This window comes from Crocuta crocuta, unplaced genomic scaffold, assembly GCF_008692635.1.
Source record: "Crocuta crocuta isolate KB4526 unplaced genomic scaffold, BGI_CrCroc_1.0 scaffold26, whole genome shotgun sequence".
Taxonomy (NCBI): Eukaryota; Metazoa; Chordata; class Mammalia; order Carnivora; family Hyaenidae; genus Crocuta; species Crocuta crocuta.
The window spans coordinates 15,390,110-15,413,039 of record NW_027532249.1 but is presented as its reverse complement, the minus strand read 5'-3'; the positions used below and the strand labels follow the sequence as shown (position 1 = coordinate 15,413,039).

The following is a 22,930-nucleotide window of genomic DNA, read 5'->3' as shown; positions in this document are numbered from 1 at the left end:
GGAGCCCCCAGAAGATTCTCTGAGAGGGGGAGATGAAGATGAGAGATGTGGAGTATCAGATAGGACTCTGCACAACTGCTCTGTAAGAGCAGAGAGAGAGAGAGAATGAGCAGAGGTGGGGCAGAGAGAGAGGGGTACAGATGATCTGAAGCAGGTTCCACACTGACAGCAGCAAGCCAGATGTGGGACTCGAACTCACGAACTGCGATATCATGACCTGAGCCAAAGTCAGACACTTAACTGACTGAGACATCCAGGTGTCCCAATATATATATTTTAACTGCACATCAGCTGGAAGTCTTGTGTATAAGATGGTGCTTGTGATTTTAAAAAAATGTTATCTGATAAAAATCAGATTTCATTGTGAAATTCATTGTAAAATCTGGTTGATTTGATTATTTTTCATTCATGGCATGCAAATTAATGATAATGATCTTCTTACAAAAATCTGAATCTTTATTCTTCTTTGCATCCACTCATTATTAATTCACTACCAAGAGGCATTAGGACTTTTTACATTCTTCCACAATTACAAAGTCCCTTTCAAAAGGGACTAGCCAGTTTCTTTTAAGTTTTTTAATGTTTATTCATTTTTGAGAGAGAAAGAAACAGAGCATGAGCAGGGGAGAGGCAGAGAGAGAGACACACACACAGAATCCAAAGCAGGCTCCAGGCCCCAAGCTGTCAACACGTAGCCCAATATCGGGCTTGAACCTACAAACTATGAGATCATGATCTGAGCCAAAGTCAGACGCTTAACTGACTGAGCCACCCAGGTGCCCCCAAATTAGCCCATTTTTATGTTTAGTCAACTTTAAGGCCTTTCTTTTTGAAAAAGCAATGCAGCACTGGTTTAATGTAATTTCTTAATTCCAGTCTCTAAATTAGAGATTCTAGAGACATTCAGTGTGAAGGGGGAAGGAAAGAAAGGCTGATAAATACACCACTGACTTTGTCTGTAGTAGAAGATAAGGTACAAAAGTAAACAAGATGACTATAAGCAGTATAGATAAGATTTGTAAAGGGCACTGAGTGGGTTGGCCCAGAAGGTAAACAGGGATTTATTTTATGGACACAGCATGGTAATCTGGACTGTTTTTTTGGTTTGTTTTTTTGTAGTTTCATGTGGGAAGAGAAAGCAACCCAACAGACTTGGAGAGCTTGCCTTGGGGCCTGAGGTTGTGGGGAATTTACTTCATGGAAGTAGACTGCCAGGTAGGTAACATTTGAGAAAAAGAATAATGATAAACCATGTTGGGCGGAATCTCATCCTCTTACCTGTGTGAAGAGAGAGTTGACTAGGTCCATAGCTCAGAATTCCACTCTAGTTACTGTTTAAATTTATTTAAATTTACTGGTGTCAAGTCACTGTAACTTGTGTGGCAGGTCCCTTCCCTTTCTATCCTTCTGATGTATGATGCATATCCAGAGATTCTTTTTTAAGTATTTATGATACTTTAAAAATTCAAGTTCTGTAAATAAAAAAGCATATATAAATAAATCCTATTAGCTATCATTAGTACTCTTCACAGGCAAGTTCACCATTCAATAGAACCTATTCACAGAGATTGTTTTATACTCACGGACTTTAACATTCAAAAGTTATGATTAAACCCTTTAAAAAATTTTTTTAATGTTTATTTATTTTTGAGAGGGAGAGAGACACAGTATGAGTGGGGGAGGGGGAGAGAGAGAGGGAGACACAGAGTTGGAAGCAGGCTCCAGGTTCCGAGCTGTCAGCACAGAGCCTGATGCGGGGCTTGGACTCACAAACTGCAAGATCATGACCCCTGAGCCAAAGTCGGACGCTCAACTGACTAAGCCATCCAAGGTGTCCCATGATTAAATCCTTTTAATCAAAGTTGTTAAACATCTAGAGACTTTTATATATCAATTAGCAATTTGCTATTAAATAATGAATTTAGATAATTTTTTTAGTGGACTATTGCCACTGATCCAAGGCCTTTTGGCATTATTCAGATCCTTTAACTCTATCCATTAATTATGCTTATATAGCTAAGAACAGAAAAAAAGATCACCTCGCCTCAGCTGGTGACTGTTAAAAATTCATCTTGTAAGGCTCCTGGGTGGTCAGTTAAGCATCCAACTCTTGATTTCAGCTCAGGTCTTACAGATCTTGGGATAGAGCCCCACGTCAGACTCTGTGCTGACAACACAGATCCTGCTTGGAATTCTCTCTCTCCTTCACCCTCTGCCCCTCCTGTGCTCAAGTCTGCATGTACTCTCTCTTTCTCAAAATAAATAAGCTAAAAAAAAAAAAAAAGATTCATCTTGCTAATGTCAAGAGGGACACAGCAAGAGACTTAACCTTATCCAGCAGTACTTTGCTGGTCTCCAACATGTCCCATCTCCTTTAACAAACGAGTCTAAAACCATCACCATGCAGAGGCTTTCCAGCAGGTTTATATTTAAGGATGAAGAGGAAGTAGAAGGGCCAGGCTCTTATCTTTCTGAGGCTATTTTGCATTTCAATTGCACTGTTTGTTGTTGAATTTTAAGACTTCTTTATAGGGGTATCTGGGTGGTTCAGTTTATTAAGTGTCAGACTTCAGCTCAGGTTATGATGTCTCAGTTTGTGAGTTCGGGTCCCATGTGTCTCCTTCTCTCTCTGCCTTCTCCTTTCTCTTATATATTCTGGATACTAGACCCTTACCAGGTATAATTTGCAAATATTTACTCCCATTCTGTGTGTTGTTTTCACTTTCTTAATAATGTCTTTTGAAGCACAGAAGTTCTTAATGTTGATAAAATCCAACTGATTTTTTTTTTTTTAAATTGCTTACACTCATGGTGTCACAGCTAAAAAAACATTATCTAATCCAAGGTCAGGAAGACTTAATTATGTATTCTTCTGTGAGTTTTATAGTTTTATTTTTATATTTAGGTCTTTGAGCTAACCTTCATATATGGTGTGTGGTAAGGTGTGACTTCTTTGTTTTGCATGTGGATATCAAGTTGACACCATTTGTTGGAAAAGCTACTTTTTAACCCATTGAATTGCCTTGGAATCCTTGTAGAAGATCAGTTGATTATAAATGTATGTGTTTATTTCTTGATTCTCAATTTCTTGATTCTCATTTCTAGTCCATTGATCTTTATGTCTATTCCTATGCCAGTACCATATTCTTCTTTATTTTCTATTCAGTTTAACAATATCTTTGTATCTTAAACATCAAATAAAGTATATTTCAAGCTGTGAAATAGAAATTTATGGTTTAAGTCATAAAATCATTTAAACTTAAGACATAAAATCATTAGGGAAGCCAATATTAAAAAGAAAATTGACCAACACTTAAGATCAATATGAAATTACATATTACTATTCAAACAATGTACATTCGTTTAAGCTCTTATAAAAAATATTTTAAAAATAGCACAACAAAACATAGTTGGCAGATGACAAAACTGAACAGTGTGAATTTTTGGTCATAAGCATAGAATTTCATTTAAAATCTGGTCATTATGACTATATTTAAATAAGTTGAGTAACATACAAACATGGTCTTAGAACTTCTGGTTCTGCATGTAAGGAACGTGGAATTCACCACCCCATCCTAATAAGTAAAAAGCTGAACAGGCTGGAAAATCAACTCTTCTTGGATCCATAAGAGAGGGAGAGACACAGGGCAAACTGTTGTCCCCAAGACTGGAAAAATGGCTGGGCAAATACACAGAGTTATGTGTTATCAAAGCAGAAGGTGTGCAAACGGAAAACACTAACGAACTGGTGCCAGGGTAGGAAAATGTGAACTGTAAATTGATGAACTGTTAGAAGATCAGGGCAGTTAACTCAGAATTTAAAATTCCAGAGGATCTAGTCATAGGGAGGGCCCCACGATATTATGAGATCTCTTTCCAAGAGTTTGATCAAGTTCCCAGTGTAAATATCAGAAAAATCCCCATATTTCTACCATGGGGAGACAAAAAGAAACCATTTTGAAATATGCCAGAGCACTATTTTTTTTTTATACGTCTACTTATTTTTGAGAGACAGAGAGAGATAGAGAGAGTGTGAACGGCGGAGGGGAAGAGAGAGAGGGAGACACAGAATCTGAAGCAGACTCCAGGCTCTGAGCTGTCAGCACAGAGCCAATGTGAGACTCAAAGGAACAAACCACGAGATCATGACCTGAGCTGAAGTCAGCGTTCAACCAACAGAGCCACCCAGGTGCCCCAGATCACTCTGTTCTTAACAAGGCCTGCCCTCAGGGGAAACTAGTTAACCAGAGCCTAACCTGCTGGGATTAGATCAGAGCCTAACAGATCTAGGGGAAGAGAAACATCAACACCACCCCACTCTAGCCATCTTGTCCCACCTAACGGAAGAGACTAAGAAATGTGTCTACAGTTCAGTCCAGAGGCATGGGCTCACTAAAAGACTGAGATGTAATCAGAGGACTATAGAATGCTTCCCTTCTCCTGACACCTCATTGCCACATCACTAAAGGCCTATTTAAGGCAGTTCTTTTTACCCAGTAAATCATGTCTGGCTATCAAGAAAAAAAAATTACAAGACATGCCAAAAGGCAAAAAACACAATTTGAATAACTTGAGCGAGCATCAGAACCAGAAATGGCAGGGATGTTGGAATTATCAGACTGGGAATTTAAAACAACTATGATGAATATGAGAAGGGCTCTGATGGATAATGTGGGCAGTATGCAAGAACAAATGGGCAAACACTAACTTGAAAAGATGCATGTACCTCCATGTTCATTGCAGCATTATTTACAATAGCCAAGATATGGACATAACCTAGGTGTTTGCTGATGGATGAATCAAAAAGAAAATGTGGTATATAAACATACATACAATAGAATATCATTCAGAATGAAATCTTGCCATTGGTGACACTATGGATGGACCTTGAGGGAATTATGTCAAGTGAAATAAATCAGACACAGAAAGACAAATACTGCATGCTTTCACTTGTATCTGGAATCTAAAAAAATAAGATAAAACAAAATAACAACAAGAAAAGCCTAGCTCATAGATACAGAGGACAGACAGATGGTTCCTGAGGTGGGAGGTAGGAGGCAGTGGCCAAAATGAGTAAAGGAAGTCAAAAGTACAATATTCCAAGTTATGTAAGTCATGGGGATATAATGTATGGCATGGTAACTCTAGTTAATAATATCTGAAATTTGCCAAGAGAGTAAATCTTGAGTTATCATTGGAAGAAAAAAGTGCTTATGGTAATATATATTAACTTGACTTACTGTGGTGATCATTTTGCAATATATACAAATCTCAAATTATTATGTTGCACACCTGAAACTAACATAATGTTATATGTCAATTATACTACAGTTTAAAAAGAAAGAAAAGAACAAATGAGCAATATAAGCAGAGAGGTGGAAATCCTAAGAAAGAATAAAAAATAAATGCCAGAGACAAAAAATAAAAAACCACTGTAAGAAAATTGGGCTTGTTAGTAAATTGGACATGACTGATAAAAGAATCTCTGAGCTAAAGGTTATGTCACTAGAATCCTAGAAAACCAAAAGCAAAAAGAACAATGACTGAAAGAAAGAAAAGAATATCCAAGGCCTGTGAGATGACTACAAACGATGTAGCATATGGACAGTGAGAATACCGGAAGGAGAAGGGAGAAAGGAATGGAAGAAATATTTGAAACACCAATGACTTAGAATTTTCCCAAATGTCAGACACTAAAGCATAGATCCAGGAATCTTAGAGATCACCAAGCTGGATAAATACCCAAAAGACTACACCTAAGCATATTATTTCAAACATACAGAAAATGAAAAGTAAAGAAAAAATCTTTTTTTTAAATTTTTTTTTATTTTTTATTTTTATTTATTTATTTCTAGGAGAGAGAGAGAGAGAGAGACAGCGCGCGAGCAGGGGAGGGTCAGAGAGAGAGGGGGAGATACAGACTCTGAAATTGGCTCCAGGCTCTGAGCTGGCAGTCAGCACAGAGCCCGACGCGGGGCTCGAACCCACGAACCGCGAGATCATGACCTAAGCGAAAGTCGGACGCTTAACCGACTAAGCCACCCAGGCGCCCCTTGATAGAATTTCAGAGGAAAAAACCACCTTACTTACAAAAGAACAAAGACAAGAATTACATCCAACTTCCAAGAAACCATGCCAGCAAGACGAGAGTGAAATATTTTAGTGTTGAGAGAAAAACCCACCAACCTAAAATCTTGTACCCTACAAAATTATCCTTCAACTGTGGAGAAATAGACTTTTCGCAGATAAACAAAAATCGAGGGAATTTGTTACCAGTACACCTGCCTTACAAGAAATATTAAAAGTTTTTTAGAGAGAAGGAAAGAGGTCAGAAACTTGGATCTACATAAGTGAAGGAAGAGCACTGAAGAAGGAATAAGTGAAGGCAAAAAACAAAACAAAAACAAAAAAACAAAAAAAACCCCAACCTTTTATTTTTAAAATTCTTTTCCTTTTTTAATGTTTATTTATTTTGAGAGAGAGTAAGAGCAAGTGGAGGAGGGACATAGAGAGAGAGGGAGAGAGAATCCCAAACAGGCTCTATGCTGACAGCACAGAGCCCAACACAGGGCTTGACCTCATGAACTGTGAGATCAGGACCTAAGCCAAAATCAAGAGTGGGGCACTTAACTGACTGAGCCACCCAGGTACCCCATATTTTTCTAATTCTTAATTGATCTAACAGATAATAGTTTGTTTAAAATAATACCAATAATATATTTGATTATGTATGCTTACGTAGATATCATATCCATTCTTACATATGCTTATTTGTAAATAAAATAAATGACAGTAATGACATTAGGGGCAGACAGGAGGAATTAGGAATTTGGTACTATAGAAAATACATACTACCCATGGGTACATGAAATAGTAGACTGTTATTTGAAAGTGGACTTGGATGAAATGTAAATGTATACCATAAACACAGTTTTATGACTTCACTCAGTAGTTTCAGTGAGTCATAGATTTCATTATCAGAAGATAGGTGTCATACAATCTTATTAACAAAGCCAAATTTAGTTTTTCCAGTCCCTTAAAAGCCAAAGGAAATTCAAATTATTAAAAATAAAAATAAACAAAGCCCATGCTTTCTCCAGTTATTTGTTCATCTTGATCAGGGTATAAAACTAATTTGCAAACTAATAAGTCAAATGAAACATTAATTAAAGTTTAAAATAATTCTTAAAAACTGTCATATGCCAATGAAATTCTGTGATATTCCCATTTTGGAAACAATGGCATATATTTCTCATCCCTGTGTTGAGGAACGGCAAACATGTGTATCTCAGGCAACTCACAAAAGCCTAAGAATAGGAATACCAAAGAAAAAGAAAGAAATTCCAAGAGGTATATTTATGAGAGTATCAGAATATGGATCTGTGCCAATGGCTCATCCTGTTATCCAATCCATCAGCAGATTCTAAATTTGCTTCCTAAATGTCTTTCAAATTCATCTACATAGTTTCATCTCCATTGCCATTATCCTAATCCAAACTACCATTAATCTCTTTATTACTACAATAGCCTCTTAAATGCTTTCCATTATCCACTCTTGTTGATTTTCAATCCATTTTCTACTCAGCAACTAGGGTTCTCTTCCTAAAAGACAAATCTGATTGAGTCACTCTTCTGCTTAAAATCCTTTTGTTGTTTCACATTGTTCTTTTTAAGATCTTATCGGGGTCTTTTAAGATTCTACCTGACTGACTAATTTTGCCTACCGCTTCTGTTTCATCTCACAAAATTCTTTCTCTAGGCCCCTGCACCCCAGCCACACCAACCTTTCATTTCCTCTAAGCAAAAGTTCTCAATAAACTTATAGTAAAACAATGAACTATATATAAGGGGTAGATCTTCCTACTAATGCAGTTCCCCAGATCGCTTATTTCAGTTGGTAATTTTTTTCTCACATTGATCAGCCCTATCCATGCCTTTGGACAACTTCCATCAGTTACTCCCACTGGAGCTTTCTTCCTGTTTCCCACATCACCTTAAAACAGTTAGAACAAAGTCACGGCTACCCTATACCATATAGGGTCCTAGTACTAGTTTTTTTAAATTGTAGCAAAAGACACATAACTTAAGACTTGGTATGTTAACCATTTTAAGTGTGCCATTCAGTAGTGTTAAGTATATTCACACTGTTGTACAACCAATCTCCAGAACTCCTCATCGTGCAAAACTGAAACTCTATGCCCATTACCAACAATTTCCCATTTTCCCCTCTTCTCAGGCCCTGGCAACCATCATCCTACTTTGTGTCTCTATGAATTCAATGACTGTAGGTACCTCATATAAGTAGAATCATACAGTATTTGTCCTTTTGTGACTGGCTTATTTCACTCACTTAGCATAATGTCCTCATGTTTTATCCATGTTGCAGCAGGTGTTAGAACTGCCTTCCTTTCTAAGGATGAATAATATGCCATTGAATGTATATAACACATTTTGTGTATCTATTTATCTGTTGATGGACACTTGGGTTGCTTTTACCTTTTGGCTTTTGTAACTAATGCTGCTATGATCATAGATGTAACAAGATTTCTTCAAGACCTTGCTTTTAGTTCCTTGAGGTATATACCCAGAATTGTAATTGAGGCATCAATATGGTAATTGTTTTAATTATTTGATGAATCACTATACTGTTTTCCCTAGTGGCTGTACCATCTTACATTCCTACCAGCACTGCACAAGGGTTCCAATATCCCCACACCTTTGCCAACACTTGTTATTTTGTGGGTTTCTTTTCATAGCAGCCATCTTGATGGGTATGATGAGATTTCTCATTATGGTTTTGATTTGCATTTCCCTAATGGTTAATGATGTTGAGCATCTGTTCATGTGCCATTTGTATATTTTCTTTGGATAAATATCTGTTCAAGTACTTGCTCCCTGTAATAAAAAAAAAGATTAACAAAAGAAAAACAAGCAGAAGTTTATTAACATGTATGCCTCATGTATTCATGGGAGATACCCAGGAAAAATAAGTAAAACTCCTGAGATGATCCAAGCCACTATCTTAAATACCATTTTCAGCTAAAGACAAAAAAAAAAAAAAAAAAAAGATGTTGCCGGGTGAGGGGAGAGGAGGTAATTTACGGGAAGGTGGGAGGAGGAAATGATTGGTAAGCAAAGGTTGCCCTTTGCAAGGCAGACAGGCAGATAAGACTCAGGTGAAAAAGGTGTATATAGTAATAGCTCTCTTCCTGGTACAGGCCCCCTTTCTAATGTAAATTTCCTTTATAAATGTAGATTTCCATTACAAAATGGTAACTTTTAGTCAGTTTTCACAATTTCTGCTATGTCTGCAGTTTCTTGAAATAATTAGCTCAAACAAATCCTTATGCCAAAGAGGCATATTTGGGGGGCATATTCTGCTACCCTTCAGCGCCAATATCTTACTGATTTCAGATCAATCTGATTTCACTGCTTTTACAAGAAACATCTATTAAGTTCCCCCTTTGTGTGAAACTTTAGTGGCACTTAATACATGATCTCATTTCATTCAACCTTCCAAAAGTCCTATGAGGAAGGATTATTAGCCCCAATTTACAGATGAGAAAAATAAACCTCAAAGAAGTTAAGTAATTTGTCCAAGAGGGCTTCCATGTCCAAGGCATGGAACCAAAATTTAAATCCAACTCTGACCTGCATATCTAATTCTCCTTGATTACAAACACATAGGTGTGCTTTCTCTCTTGCCTGTCAAATGACAATCCAATTTGGTAATGAGTTTGATGTCCTTTATTCAAAGGAGAACCACCTGCAGATTTGGGGAGTACAGTGCCTCACAACCAGTAGAGTATTCTTCCTGAGAGATTTTGGACAAGAGAGTTTTATAGAACCTTAGGAGAGGTAAGGCAGAAACAGGGCATGATTGGTTGGGAGTCAGATTCCTTATAAGGCTAGTGGCTCCTACTTTTTAGAGTAGGGAAAGCTAGCTAAAGCTGTGTTGGAGGATTATGATTGACCGAAGTTGGGTTTTCTTGAGGGGCATTTCCCATAAGTGCTGGCAGACCTATGTTTAGATTTATGACCTGGGTTGTGCTACTGGGGCAGCCCCCATTTGGTGGGTCCTGATCTAGGAATAACTTTATCATGACCCTAAACAGTATATAACTCAAAACTGGGGCTAAATGAAAAAACAAAAAACAAAACAAAAAAACTCTTCCCTACATTCAGAAACCAAAATCCTATCTGTAAGCATTATAATTTTTGACTTGCCTTTATTTCTTTTTTTACCTGGTCTACACCAGGGGGTTGGCAAAGCATCGCCCAGACTATAGTTTGGTCCCTGAGGTAAGAATGATTTTTACATGTTGTGATATTACAGTTTATAATTACGAGTATATATTTGGTCTTTATCCCTATTTCTGGCCCAGAAGTCCTAAAACTCTAGGAATTTCCTAAGTGATAAAAACATCTTTGTTATAGCATTTGGTCTTTTGTCCTTGGTTCTTGAAATAGCGCCAGAGCCAAAAAGGTAAAAGAAGTGTCTGGTTATTCTTAACAAGACCCTTTCAACCACACCTGAGTTTAAGTGATGAGGGGACTTTTGGAAAGTCCTGGGGGTGGGGGGGGGAGAGGGATAGAGGTCACTGGTCTCCCAGGAAACTAGATGTGTGATTAAAATGGTGTAATTTTTGGTGTCCCACCTCTGACTCCTGGGGCGAGGTGAGATGATGGCTAGAGGCTGAATCAATTGCCAGGGACCAATGATATAATTAATCGTGTCTATGAAATGGGGCCTCCTATGAGCTCAAAAGACAGCTTGGAGAGCTTCCAGGGTGAACGGGGACATACAAAAAGGATGGGATGCCTCAGAGAGGGCACAGAAGCCCTGGGTCCCTTCTTCCCTACTTTGCCTAAGCATCTCTCCCATCAGGGTGTTTCTGAGTTCTATCTTAAAAAAATATTTTTTTAATATTTACTTATTTTTGAGAGAGAGAAACAGAGTGCAAGCAGGGGAGGGGCAGAGAGACAGGGAGACACAGAATCTGAAGCAGGGTCCAGGTTCTGAGCTGTCAGCACAGAGCTCGACGCGGGGCTTGGAACCATGAACAGTGAGATCATGACCCGAGCTGAAGTCAGCAGCTTAACTGACTGATCCACCCAGGTAGCCCTGTATCTTTTTTTAATAAACCAGTAATCTAGTAAATAAAATGTCTTCCTGAATTCCGTGAGCCACTCTAACAAATTAATCCAACCACAAGAGAGGATCTTGGGAATCTCTGAGTTATAAAAGCACAAGGGACAGCCTGGACTTGGCATATGAAGTTGGTTGGGTGGGGGATGGAGGGCAGTCTTCTGAGACTGAGCCCTTAACCTGTGGGATCTGAGGCTATTTCTAGGCAGACAGTGTCAGAACTGAAACTGAATTGTAGGACACCAAGCTGGTGTTGCTGGGTTACTTGATGTGTGGAAAACCTACACATCTAGTGTCAGAAGTGAAGTATTCTAGGAATAGTTTTTGAGAGTAAAGGAGACACACAGAAGACTGTTTCCTTTACACATTTACACAGTTGAAAAAAATCAAGAGAAAAATATTCCACAACGTGTGAAAATTACATAAAACTCAAATTTCAATATCCATCGATAGTTTTATTGGTGTGGGTGTTGTCTGCTTTCACACTATGATAACATGGAGTAGCTATTCAGACTTGGCTCGCAAAACATATATATTATTTGGTTATTTACCAAAAAAGTTTGTCAACCCTTGATCTATACTTGACTAGATTCAGTGTTGTCTATTGCGAGTCCCTAACTAGTCTTTTACTATCTGCCCCGGCCTGATTAGCTCTTTATAAACTTTACAAAACTGAATGCAGAGAAATTAGACAACTTGCTGAAGCCTGCAAGGCTAGCAAAAAGCATACATAAGATTCAAACTTGACAGGCTCCAGAGAGCCATCTCAACGCTGCTATACTACATTGCCTCCTTAAGGGAGCATAAACTTTGTAACTTCAATGTCAAGGTAAAATTCTCGGTACTGTTAAAATCCTCAGCAATAGCTTACTGTAAATAAGAGGGCAGTTCTCCCATAGTGAGGAAAAGATAATACTTATTTAATGGCTTTATTAGATGCTTATCACTGTGGAAGGCATCTCATTTAATATCCATAATATCCCAGACAGGGAAGAATCATAATCTACATGTTTGCAAAGTAGGAATCTAAGAGAAAACAAGATTAAGCTCTCTGATAAATTCACAGAGAATATACCAGTGGGGCAGTGATGAAGTACTGAAATTTACAGACAAGATGCTCAGATATGCGAAACTGTAAACGGACTTCTCTGTATCCAAACCACCTTTGTAAGAAGCCCCAATATTTCCACTGCTGGAAGGAGGGAAATGTGTCATTTAAGATTACTCAGTCATTTCAGGTATAAATTATAGTAACCAAAGGTGTTCAATTTCATTAGTCATCAGGGGAATACAAATTAAGACCACAAACTGAAGGCACTATGCACCCCACAACATAATTAAATTGAAAGTCAGGTAATACCAAATGTGGATGTGCAGCAACTAGAACTTTGTTCACTACTGGTAGGAGTGTAAGTTGGTTTACCTGCTTTGGAAAACTGCTTGGGAATGTGAGAGATGTGTGCTGGAGCTCACAAAGAAGTGATTGCTGCATTTTCAGGAAGTGTGCCAGCAGCTGGATGTCACGTTGGTAGCTTGGAATTGGACAGTGCGGGAGTAGATACACCACAGGAACTGGCAAACATTATTAATGAGCAACTTCCCCAGAGACAGTCAGAAAATTTACCAGCACACCTTGGGGCTGTGTATCTAAAGGTCTACGTATGCAGATCCTAACTCAGCAAATCCACTTCTAGGTATATATGCTTTAGAAATGTGTACGTGTGTTGACTAAAAACCATGTACAAGAATATTCATAACAGCACTAATTAGAAGAACCTCAGACTGGAGACCCAAATATTCATAAAGAGAATTGATAAACTGTCATGTTCACTAAATGGAACATTATACAGTGGTAAGAATAAAATAACTGCTACATACGAGAATCAGATGAATCTCAAAAAGATGTTGGAACAAAAGGAGTCCAAGCAAGGGTACATACTGTATGATTCCACTTTATGTCAGAGTCAAAACAGAGCAAGTTAACCTCTGATGTCAGAAGTCAGGGAGGTGGTGAGGTGGCAGAGGGGCAGAGCAGCTAATGTGGGATGAGACGCACGGGGATTCTGCGGTGCTGGCAGTGTCCTTTCTTTGAACCGAAGTGCTATGACTCCATTTTAGGAAAACTTATCATTAAGAAGTGTAATTTAAAAAATCAGTCACTTCCAGGGGCTTCTGGGTGGCTCAGTCGGTTGGGTAGCCGACTTTGGNGGACGCTTAACCGACTAAGCCACCCAGGCGCCCCCCCAAAAAAAATTTTTTTTAAATAAATAAAAAATAAAAAATCAGTCACTTCCATAACTGGATATCCATATGGAAATGAACTGCAAATAAAATCTCTTACCTTATTCAAAAATTAACTAAAAATGGATAATAGATCTAAATGAAAAACAAAAAAAACAAGCAAACACCTCTAAAACTTTCAAAAGAGAACAGAAGAAAATCTTCATGACCTGGAGTTAGGCAAAGTCTTTAGACATAACACCCAAACCTTGGTTACAAAAAAAAAGTCAATTACATCTCAATAAAATTACTTTTAATATGAAAAACACTGTCAAGAGAATGAAAAGACAAGCAATCTAATGGGAGATTATTTGCAAATTACATACCTGACAAAGAACTTGCATCCAGAATGTATTTCCTGGTTTTGATAAGTATACTATAGTTACATAAGGTGTTATTAGTAGGGAGAGGAGAGTATTTTTACAACTTTTAGTGAATCCATAATTATTTCAAAACAAAAATGATCAGTTTTTAAAAAGATATTGGTAGTTTTTTCTACCAGAATCCCTACTGTCTTGTATCTTTGGTATCCTAAGAATCTTCTAACACAATGCTAATAGTGGTATACATAACCAATAAATCTTCCCTAGAGAGTAATTTGGCTAAACCAATCAAGCTATTAGAATGTGTAAATGTTTGTGCTCGCTTCGGCAGCACATATACTAGAATGTGTAAATGTCTGACCAAGAAATTCTATTTCTAGGAATTTTTCTTGATAATCAGAGATAAATACCAAAAAATCTGCACACAATTAGTTTTTCATAAATATTTAAGTGAAAAATTTGAATGAACTTAAAAATTGGAAAGATACAGGGACTAGTTAGTACCTTATGATATACCCAGGAGATAGAATACAATGTAGCCATAGAAATTAAGCCATAGAAGAATATTTATTGACATGGGAAAATGTTAACAATATACTTCTATATGAAATATGCAGGGTACAAAACAGTATATACAATTTAATACCATTTTTATGGAAAGAAAAATAGCCATATATACAAAATCATGCATAGGAAAAAAATAGAAGGATGTACATAGCAAATGTTAATAATGATTATCTCTAGAGAGTAGAATTAGAGGTGATTATACAATTTTCCCAGTAAATTTCACCTGCCCTCCAAACAGTATCTGCTTCAAGATATTCTTTCTTGAATATGATTGGCTTGATAGAACTCTTTCCAAATAGACTGTTTCATGATATGTACCTCCAAATCAAACTGCTTTTCCCATGTAAAAAGTAGATGCTACTTGCTCTTACATAACTGGCATATGGAGAACATTTTTAACTAATACAATATACTATAAAATACGCCACAGCACAGATCTGGCTATAGAAAACTATTGTTTGGAGAATCTGAAAATCTTCTAACAGAGAGAAATTTTAAATAGAGAAAAAGATGTTCTCACTAGTTAGGGGTCCACACTAGTTGAGTGTAAATGACTCAGATTCTAGAATCAGACACTTTGGGATCTCTCCTTCCCAGCTAGCTGATTTTAGGCAAAGGAGATTAGGTTTTTTAGTCAGGAAAATATGATTAATAATTTTATAGACAGGAGCAATAAGATTTTTTTTTTAATAAGGGAAAATGAGATCACAGATACAAAGGTTTTCTATAAAGACCTAACCAACTGAGATGAAACCACAAGAAAGAAATTCATATTTGGTGTTACAGAAAAATTAATTCAATTTTTCTGCAGCACCGAATTCTTCCTGTTTTATATCTTTGTTCACAGGTTAGAACGTGCCTAAATAGTGAAATTATTTTAGTGTTAATTAATGTTCTTCAGCTTCCTGATTTAACAGTTAAAAACACAGGACATACTTTTCCTGGGACCTGACCTAGGTGTTCTAAATATACATAGCACATCCTCCGATGTCTCTTGATCACTGGCAACATTAGACATATTTACAACAAATATGACTTGGATTTTATTTCTCAGAATCCATCCTAGTGGAAAACGACTTACTCAGTTTTTATTAAAAATACCAAATAAGATTGTTGATCTTTTAAAGGTAAGACATCAAGAGAACAGAAAAGGCTGTCTGTGTCTGCTTTTCTGTGATGCTGTCTACGATGCAAGCATCATTCCAAGTTGCCTCCTAACTTCTGTTCCCTTCCTTTGGAAGAGAATTTCAGGCAAATCTGCAATCAATTAATAACTCTCAATAATTCGTTGCAATCATATCTAAAGGGGAACAGTTAATGACTTACTGTTAGATCTCAAAGATAAATGTATTGTCTAGAGTTAAACGTCATAACTTGCAGATGAAAGGAACATAAAACATTGATGTAAAGGAAGATCTGATAAGAATGGACAAGAAGACAGATTTTCTTTGTTTGCCCAACCAAAATGTTTGTTCCTTTTCTCCACAAAGTCACAGAGTTGAGAAAGATGGCCAGAGCATACCTACATACCTATGCAGTGACGTGCTCCGGCCCAATACCAGTGTTGTTTTCCCACCTACATCCTTCTAGAAAGGCCCCATTATCTGCAGCAGAGCTTCTAGAGTAGTCCTAATTCCTCGATGAAGATCACAAGAAAGGTACTTCTGGGATGTGAAAAAAAACCCAAACCAGAATATTACACTAACACGTTTCAGGGGCAAGAGGAGACTACGGACACTCCATATCTACTGCTTTGCATTACAGGAATTAAACAAAAAGCAAAAGCCAAAAAACCACATTTTGAAATTTCACAATCACCAGTTTGCGACAGAAATGAAAGCATAACACTTATGCTAACAAATATGTCAGACGAATTATCGCTTTGGCACATAACTGCAGATAGGAAAACTCTTGGATTTTCACCTAATCATTACTCAAGGATGAATACTATAAAATGCAAGGTGGCTTCCTATGAACCAAAATCACAAGAAGAAACTCTCCAAGATCAATCTGCAATGAGCTCCTATTCCAATAAGCCATAAAGAGCAGTAAAAGGCAATATTCATTTAACATTATGAGAATCCCGATGACAAGTTATCAGGTATTTATACTTCTCTCGAGACATTTCTTCCTCACTTAACAAAGGCACTTGACATGTACTGAAATGGACAGTTAATTCAGGTACTACCCTGGGCAACTGCTACCTTCCTAAAATTAGATGAAGTGGCAATTAAGTTCAAATTAATTCTTCTGAACCAGCCTGAAATACACATGAATATATCACAAGTCCTCTATTTTTGGCAGCCGATATAACCAAAGAAGAAAAGAGAACGCTGGTGTCCACAATGGATTGGCTGACTTGACAGCCCAGGATCCTCTCTGCACAGTATTCCTTGATGACTGTGGAATTTGTGTATAATACAGGCAAATCAACCTGTTGTATAATTTTAGGGATTAGTGTTCACTCCTCTTCTTGTCTTTTCTTACTTTTTTGTTTTTTCCCAAAGCCTTAGATGACTCCTCCTAAAAAAGACATAAGTCAGTATAGTATCTCCTTGTTTATATGAAGATACCGGCTTAGGAACCTAAGTCTAATCATACAGAATAGAACAGTGAAGACATAATACTTCCACGTATATCATCTTTCTGTTTTACAGGACACTTTCACTTATAGTCTATTTTAAGATTTCAAAAATAATCAAGGATAGTCAAGGAAAACACTCACTCATCTAAGAGATTTGTGTCTGAATCTATTTGATCTAATGTCCACTTTCCAAAGTTAAGGTAGAAAACGAAATAAACATGCTTATAAACTCCGAAATAGAAAAAAATTCAAAGTTTAAGGGCAGGTATCCAGATGCATGCCGGGGAAGAGGGAAGGGGCTCTGACGCTAACAGAGAATATCAGAATTTTATATTATGTTTAAAGACCATCTAGCTCATAGCACCAGCCATACAACCTCTCCTGGCCTCAATTTTAGGGAGTGAAGATTAATTGGTCTTTAAGGCTTTTATAAAACTCTGTATGAATCTATGAAATTAAGGCTCAAAGAGAGGGAGTGATCTGCCCAGGGGTACACAACTTACTGGCCAGTCATGCTGTTTTGACTAGAACCGAAGTCTACAATTTCCTAGTCCAAAGGTCCTCCCAGTGTACCACAAACACTCTGATGATTCATTCTTAATTTTCTGGGATTTTTTGTGTTTTGTTTTGACTTTCCTAGGCAATGGTTAGAAATTCTATACAGGATCAGTAAGCACTCACCGGTGAACTAGTATAGTTCCTCTCCACCAGTATGTTTCTGGCACAGTTGTTGATATGTTTAAAGCGATCTGGTCCTAGTAGGATTCCTCCGTACCAGCGTGATACAACCACCATGACATTTCTCACATTCAAAATCTGTTATTTTCAGAAGCATAATGAGATATAGACACAGACATGTACAAATTCCAGTTCTAAATGAGAACGAAATAGCCCGTATACAAAACTGCACATAAAACTGCCCTATGGCTTGAATAGCAGAACCACCCAAGTGAGCAGAGTGAGATTCCTCACATTCAGGCGACAGAAAGAATTTAGAAATCAAACACTGTGCTTCACAGTGTCCTCGAATTCCAAATTGTGGGGCAACTGGGAAGAGTGAAGGGGAAATCATGCAGGTAGGGTTCAGTTCTTCATGAATTCAAACAGTTCAGTTCAAGCAGCCTTTTGCCTCTAGGCCACACAACAACCAAAACATGCTTCTGAACAAAACACTGGAAAGAACTGGAGCTGCATGGGTAATTGCTGGTGCCTACCAGCAAGGTCTTCCTCAGCTGGATATCTGTCAAATGCTGCTCTTAACATGAAGCCCACCAGTCTACAGGCCTGACCACACACAGAGTTCCTATCGTGGAAATGACCTGGTTAGAAAACAAACCTCCACATATGGTAACACAAGAAACTACAGCAACTACCTTAGGGAAAAACAAAACAAAACAAAAAAAAACAACCAAAAGAAACAAAAAAACCCAAAAACAATCCATTCCTTAAAATTAATAGATAATCAATGATCACCATACAGATGAAGAAAATCCAGCAGCATGAAAGAGAAAGGAAAAGATAAACTAAAATGGACCAGGAAAAACTTAAGGGGGAAAACATATATAAAAAAAAACAAACCTCTAATTACTATACTTAGAGAAACTGCATTCATAAAGCCAAAAGAATACATTATAAAAAAGGGCCCAAACTCATAACCCCAAGATCAAGAGAGTCATATACTTTTTTGACTGAGCAAGTCAGATGCCCCAAGAAGAAAGAACGTTAAAACTTAAATACATGATTGCTAAAAAATTTTTTTAATTCAACAGAAATCTCGAAAGACAGGTAAGAAAATATCTTAGAACATAAGGTGATGAGATGGACAACTTAATGAAAAAGCAATATCCTGGGTCTATCCAAATGGTCTAATTATACCCAACTTACAAGAGATGCACAAAGATAAAAGAGAGAAAATACAGGGAGGACATTGTTGAAAAGCAAAAGGGAGATGCTTTCCTACAGCTGAAGACAATCTTCTATCGTTTACGACTGCCAGACCTTCCAAGCACAGCACTTGTTATTAACCTTGTGCTTTCTGCCCCATATCAAGTGCTTAAAAGTTTCTCTCAATGTTTAAAAATTAACTACTAATTAACCCAAGTAGATCTCATGTTATATAGCCTAACTGGTTTACTTATTCCTAAATGGAACACCATTTCATTGAAGAATTTTAATGGCTCAGAGAGCAGGATTAACAGGGTTTAACTTACACTTACCTCCATGAGATGGAGAAGACGCCCGCCAGCTGCTGTCTCCCCATCGTCCTCACAGTCCTGTAAGAAGGTCTGCTTATCCTCACAATATATTCTACAAATACATATAACAGTGTTATACTTTGGAACCCCAAAATATTGCACTTAAAAGTTACACCTACATACTTGTTACAATCAATTTACTTCCAAAATTGGCGTATTTGTTAAAAAAAAAAATTCTTGAACTGTATATTAGATACATTTCTTCTGATTTGTCATCCAGTACATTTCATTTTTTCATATTTGGGAAAGCTAGGAATCAAGGGCTCCTCCCTTAAAGCAGAAATGCTACCATTAAGGGAAAGTGAGTTTATACATCTGGCACTTCATTTAATCTTGAAGCTGTAAGATTACAGAGAGTAGTCATTGAAAAACATTTATTGAGAATAGACTGTTGAGAAGCATGTAAGCACCATGAAATGATATAAAGAAATACGTGGCATACTTCAGTCTTCAAAGAGCCTTAGAGCTAGTGAAAGAGACAAAGAGTATATAAAAAAGATGGAGGTGATGGAATCAACATAAATTAATATTTTATATTTTCCTCATATCTTATTCTAGCCACCAAACATTTCTCTATCCTCCCCATTCTAAGAATTATAAGGTTTACTTTTTCTATGATTTTTCCCCTGGTTAATTATTAATATCTGAGATGTAGGGCTACACTGTAGCCTTCACTTTGTACCTGTTTAGTCTTAGGTGACACATAATTCTGACAAGCTAAGCCCTTTCATTCCCAAGTGTCAGTTATCACATAAAGAAGTAAGGTGGAGGGGCTGCTGCATGTAGCCGTGCTTAATTCTGTGAGAAGTGACAACTGGTCCGATCACCTACTAATTTGCAAAACTAAAAAAATACTTTCAGATACTTAAAAATTCTGGGCCCCCCCAAAACTCTGGGGCCTGAAATAGAATATCTGGCATATCATCTAACTTTTTGATAACTTAAGATCAACGTTATATCCAGCGACTGATTTTTTTTTTTTCAATGTTTTTATTTATTTGTGAGAGAGAGAGAGAGACAGCGTGAGCAGGGGAGGGTCAGAGAGAGAGGGAGACACAGAATCTGAAACAGGCTCCAGGCTCTCAGCTGGCTGTCAGCACAGAGCCTGACGCGGGGCTTGAACCCACGAACCGTGAGATCATGACCTGAGCTGAAGTCGGACGCTTAACCGACTGTGCCACCCAGGCGCCCCCGACTGATTCTTGAAGGTGCAGTCACACAGCCATGTGGGAATAAAATAGAAAAAAATCAGTTTATCAAACTCAGATCTACCACTTAACAACTTTGTGATCTTGAAAAAGCTAACTTTTCTGCAGGGGCAGAGTTGCTGAAATAATCAGAATTAACTTTCATATTTGGCACAGAGCAGGCACTCAATAAACACATGGGATGAATGGATGACAATTAATGCTTTTTACATCATACTCGAATCACCAAGAGCAAGCACAGTCTAATCCCCTGTTTTTATATTGATGACCCTAACTCATAAAGAAAATCAAAATCCTGTCCAGTGATACTCCAGTACATAGGGAATGATATAACAAATAGTTTTTTGTAAATTTTGGCGCTTAAAGAAATGTGACTTAGTAATATTAAAAACTCACCTATCCAAAGTGATGGATTTTTTTTTTTTAGTTTTCTGATTTTTCAGATAGCCTACATTTTACCAATATTCTCAATCACACTTTAAATTTGCCCTAAATATCTATGTTTATATTCTGATTCATTTCAGTCCCAAACTATGTTCAGCTAATTTACATATTTAGAAACATACCATTCCTCTGTTTACTAACACTTCACCAAACATTTGTATAAAACCTTAGTATTCAAAACTAAAAGGAATACAGCAATCGAAGCACACTTAATTCCCTAATGAAAGCATTAGGGAATTCCCTAATTCACTTATGAATTATTAAATCCCTTAATTCACTAATGAAAGCATGCATTGGTTTAAAAGAAAAATTTGGGAAAAAATTTGGCACTATGTATCAAGAGTTTCAAAAATGTTCATACTTTGTGATGATTCTGCTTCTAGGAATCTATTCTTTCTTCTTTTTTAATTACATCCCCATTTCATTTCAAAAAACAATCTCAAGTAACCAGAACCTATCCCAAGTAAATAATGTAGATGTATACAAAGATGTTCATAGGAATATTTTTTATAATAGTAAAAAATATGAAAAAGTAGAATGAAAAGAAAATGGCTAATTATGGTATACAGCCTTAAAGAAATAGCACACAGCCATTACAACAATGTCTATAAAGCAATTATAACAACATGGAAAAATGCTCTTGTTAAATTGTGTCAAGTTTTTATTAAAATTCTAGTTAACATGGTTTTGTTAAAATAAGAAACTGCGTACTACAGTAATGCACTGAAAAAATAAACGTTGCATAGAAGACAGGAGGAAAATGTATCAATATATTATAAAAATATATCCAACTATTATCAGTTACATTTAATGGCAGAAAAAGGTTGATTTTCCCTTTAATTCCTTTTTTTCATTTTCTGCAGCTTCCAAATACTCTACATATGATTATTACTTTTATAATGAAAAAAACTTCTCATGATAGTTGTTATTTTAAAAATCATGCATCAGTTTCCCCCATTTTTTACAAATTGAACATTCCTAAAATTAGGATCACTCACCGGTACGCATAGATGTTGTGGGTGGCACTAGCTATTTTCTTATTCTCATACAATTTGGCAAGAACCATTTTCACCTTAAAAACAGCAGTAACATAAGTAAACAAATGTATACTTTTTATTTATTCCATAAATAAATGCTAGAAAAATATCTTAAAGCATATTGATATAAACTGTTGTACTGAAATAGTGATTTAAAAATCACTGAAAAAGCCATTTCTAAAGGTTTTCGCCTCATTTAAAGAATCTACTACACTCTGAAAAAGCCATTTTCTAAAGTTCCCTCCTCATTTTAGAGGCAGAAACTGATACTCTCAATTGGTATAAAAAATTACAGGCCTGATATATTTTTCATTCTTCAAAAGCAGAGGCAAGGCTTTATTGGGCCTTATAGTTTGAGCTGAAGTGGGACACAGTGCTGATGGAGAGTGGTCAGGCTGGCCTCCAGACCTGATATTTTTGAGTGCCACATATCAACAAATATTTGAGCACCAACCATGTCTAAGGTACTTGTATAGGTGAAATTTTCCACCCTGTAAAGAATTTTAAATGTAAATATGACCATTTTTAAAAATGAACTCTAAAATTTTACCACACATATATATCTAAGTGACAGGTGCAACAGTTTGGTTATGTTTCAAATGTCGTAAGACCAAAGCTCTCTCATGGAGTCCTATACAGTTTATAGAGGAGGTAACAAGAGCCAGATCTTGAAAGATAAGTGGCAATCTCTTTTGCATCAAAAAGGAAGAAAGGGGTGCAGCAAGAAGAAGCCATTCCATTCAGAGGAAACTGAATGTGCAAATCTATCAGATTTAGCAAATAAAACATAAAGGATGCTCAGTTAAGTTGGAATTTCAGATAAACCACAAATAATTTTTTATTAGTAGTATGTCCCATATAATGACATTTATCTGAAATTCCAATTGAACCAGGCATCCTGTATTTTATCTGGTAACCCCAGCAGGCACATAAAAGAGAAAGGTTCTGGAAGTGACCAATAGTTTTATGTAGAAACTATTTAGAGAAGGAATAAGATGAAAGAAAATGTATCAGGAATGATAAAGCTAGGGTCATATCACAAAGGGCCCTGTAGAAGAGTTTAGGTTTCCCCTTGTATACAAC

At 36.9% G+C, this 22,930-nt stretch overlaps 1 protein-coding gene across 1 annotated transcript in view; it reads right to left on the bottom strand.

Annotated features, from left to right (window-relative positions):
* Positions 1-14,336: 14,336 nt before the first annotated feature.
* Positions 14,337-22,930, bottom strand: part of IMPACT (impact RWD domain protein) — a 25,219-nt gene continuing 16,625 nt past the window's right edge. Inside the window, exons 7-10 of the mRNA XM_077778175.1 lie at positions 21,809-21,882; positions 19,120-19,210; positions 17,585-17,719; positions 14,337-16,842 (exon numbers count right to left, since the gene is read on the bottom strand). Coding sequence (XP_077634301.1) covers positions 16,774-16,842; positions 17,585-17,719; positions 19,120-19,210; positions 21,809-21,882 — 369 coding nt within the window. The 3' untranslated portion in view covers positions 14,337-16,773. The remainder of the gene's footprint in view (positions 16,843-17,584; positions 17,720-19,119; positions 19,211-21,808; positions 21,883-22,930) is intronic.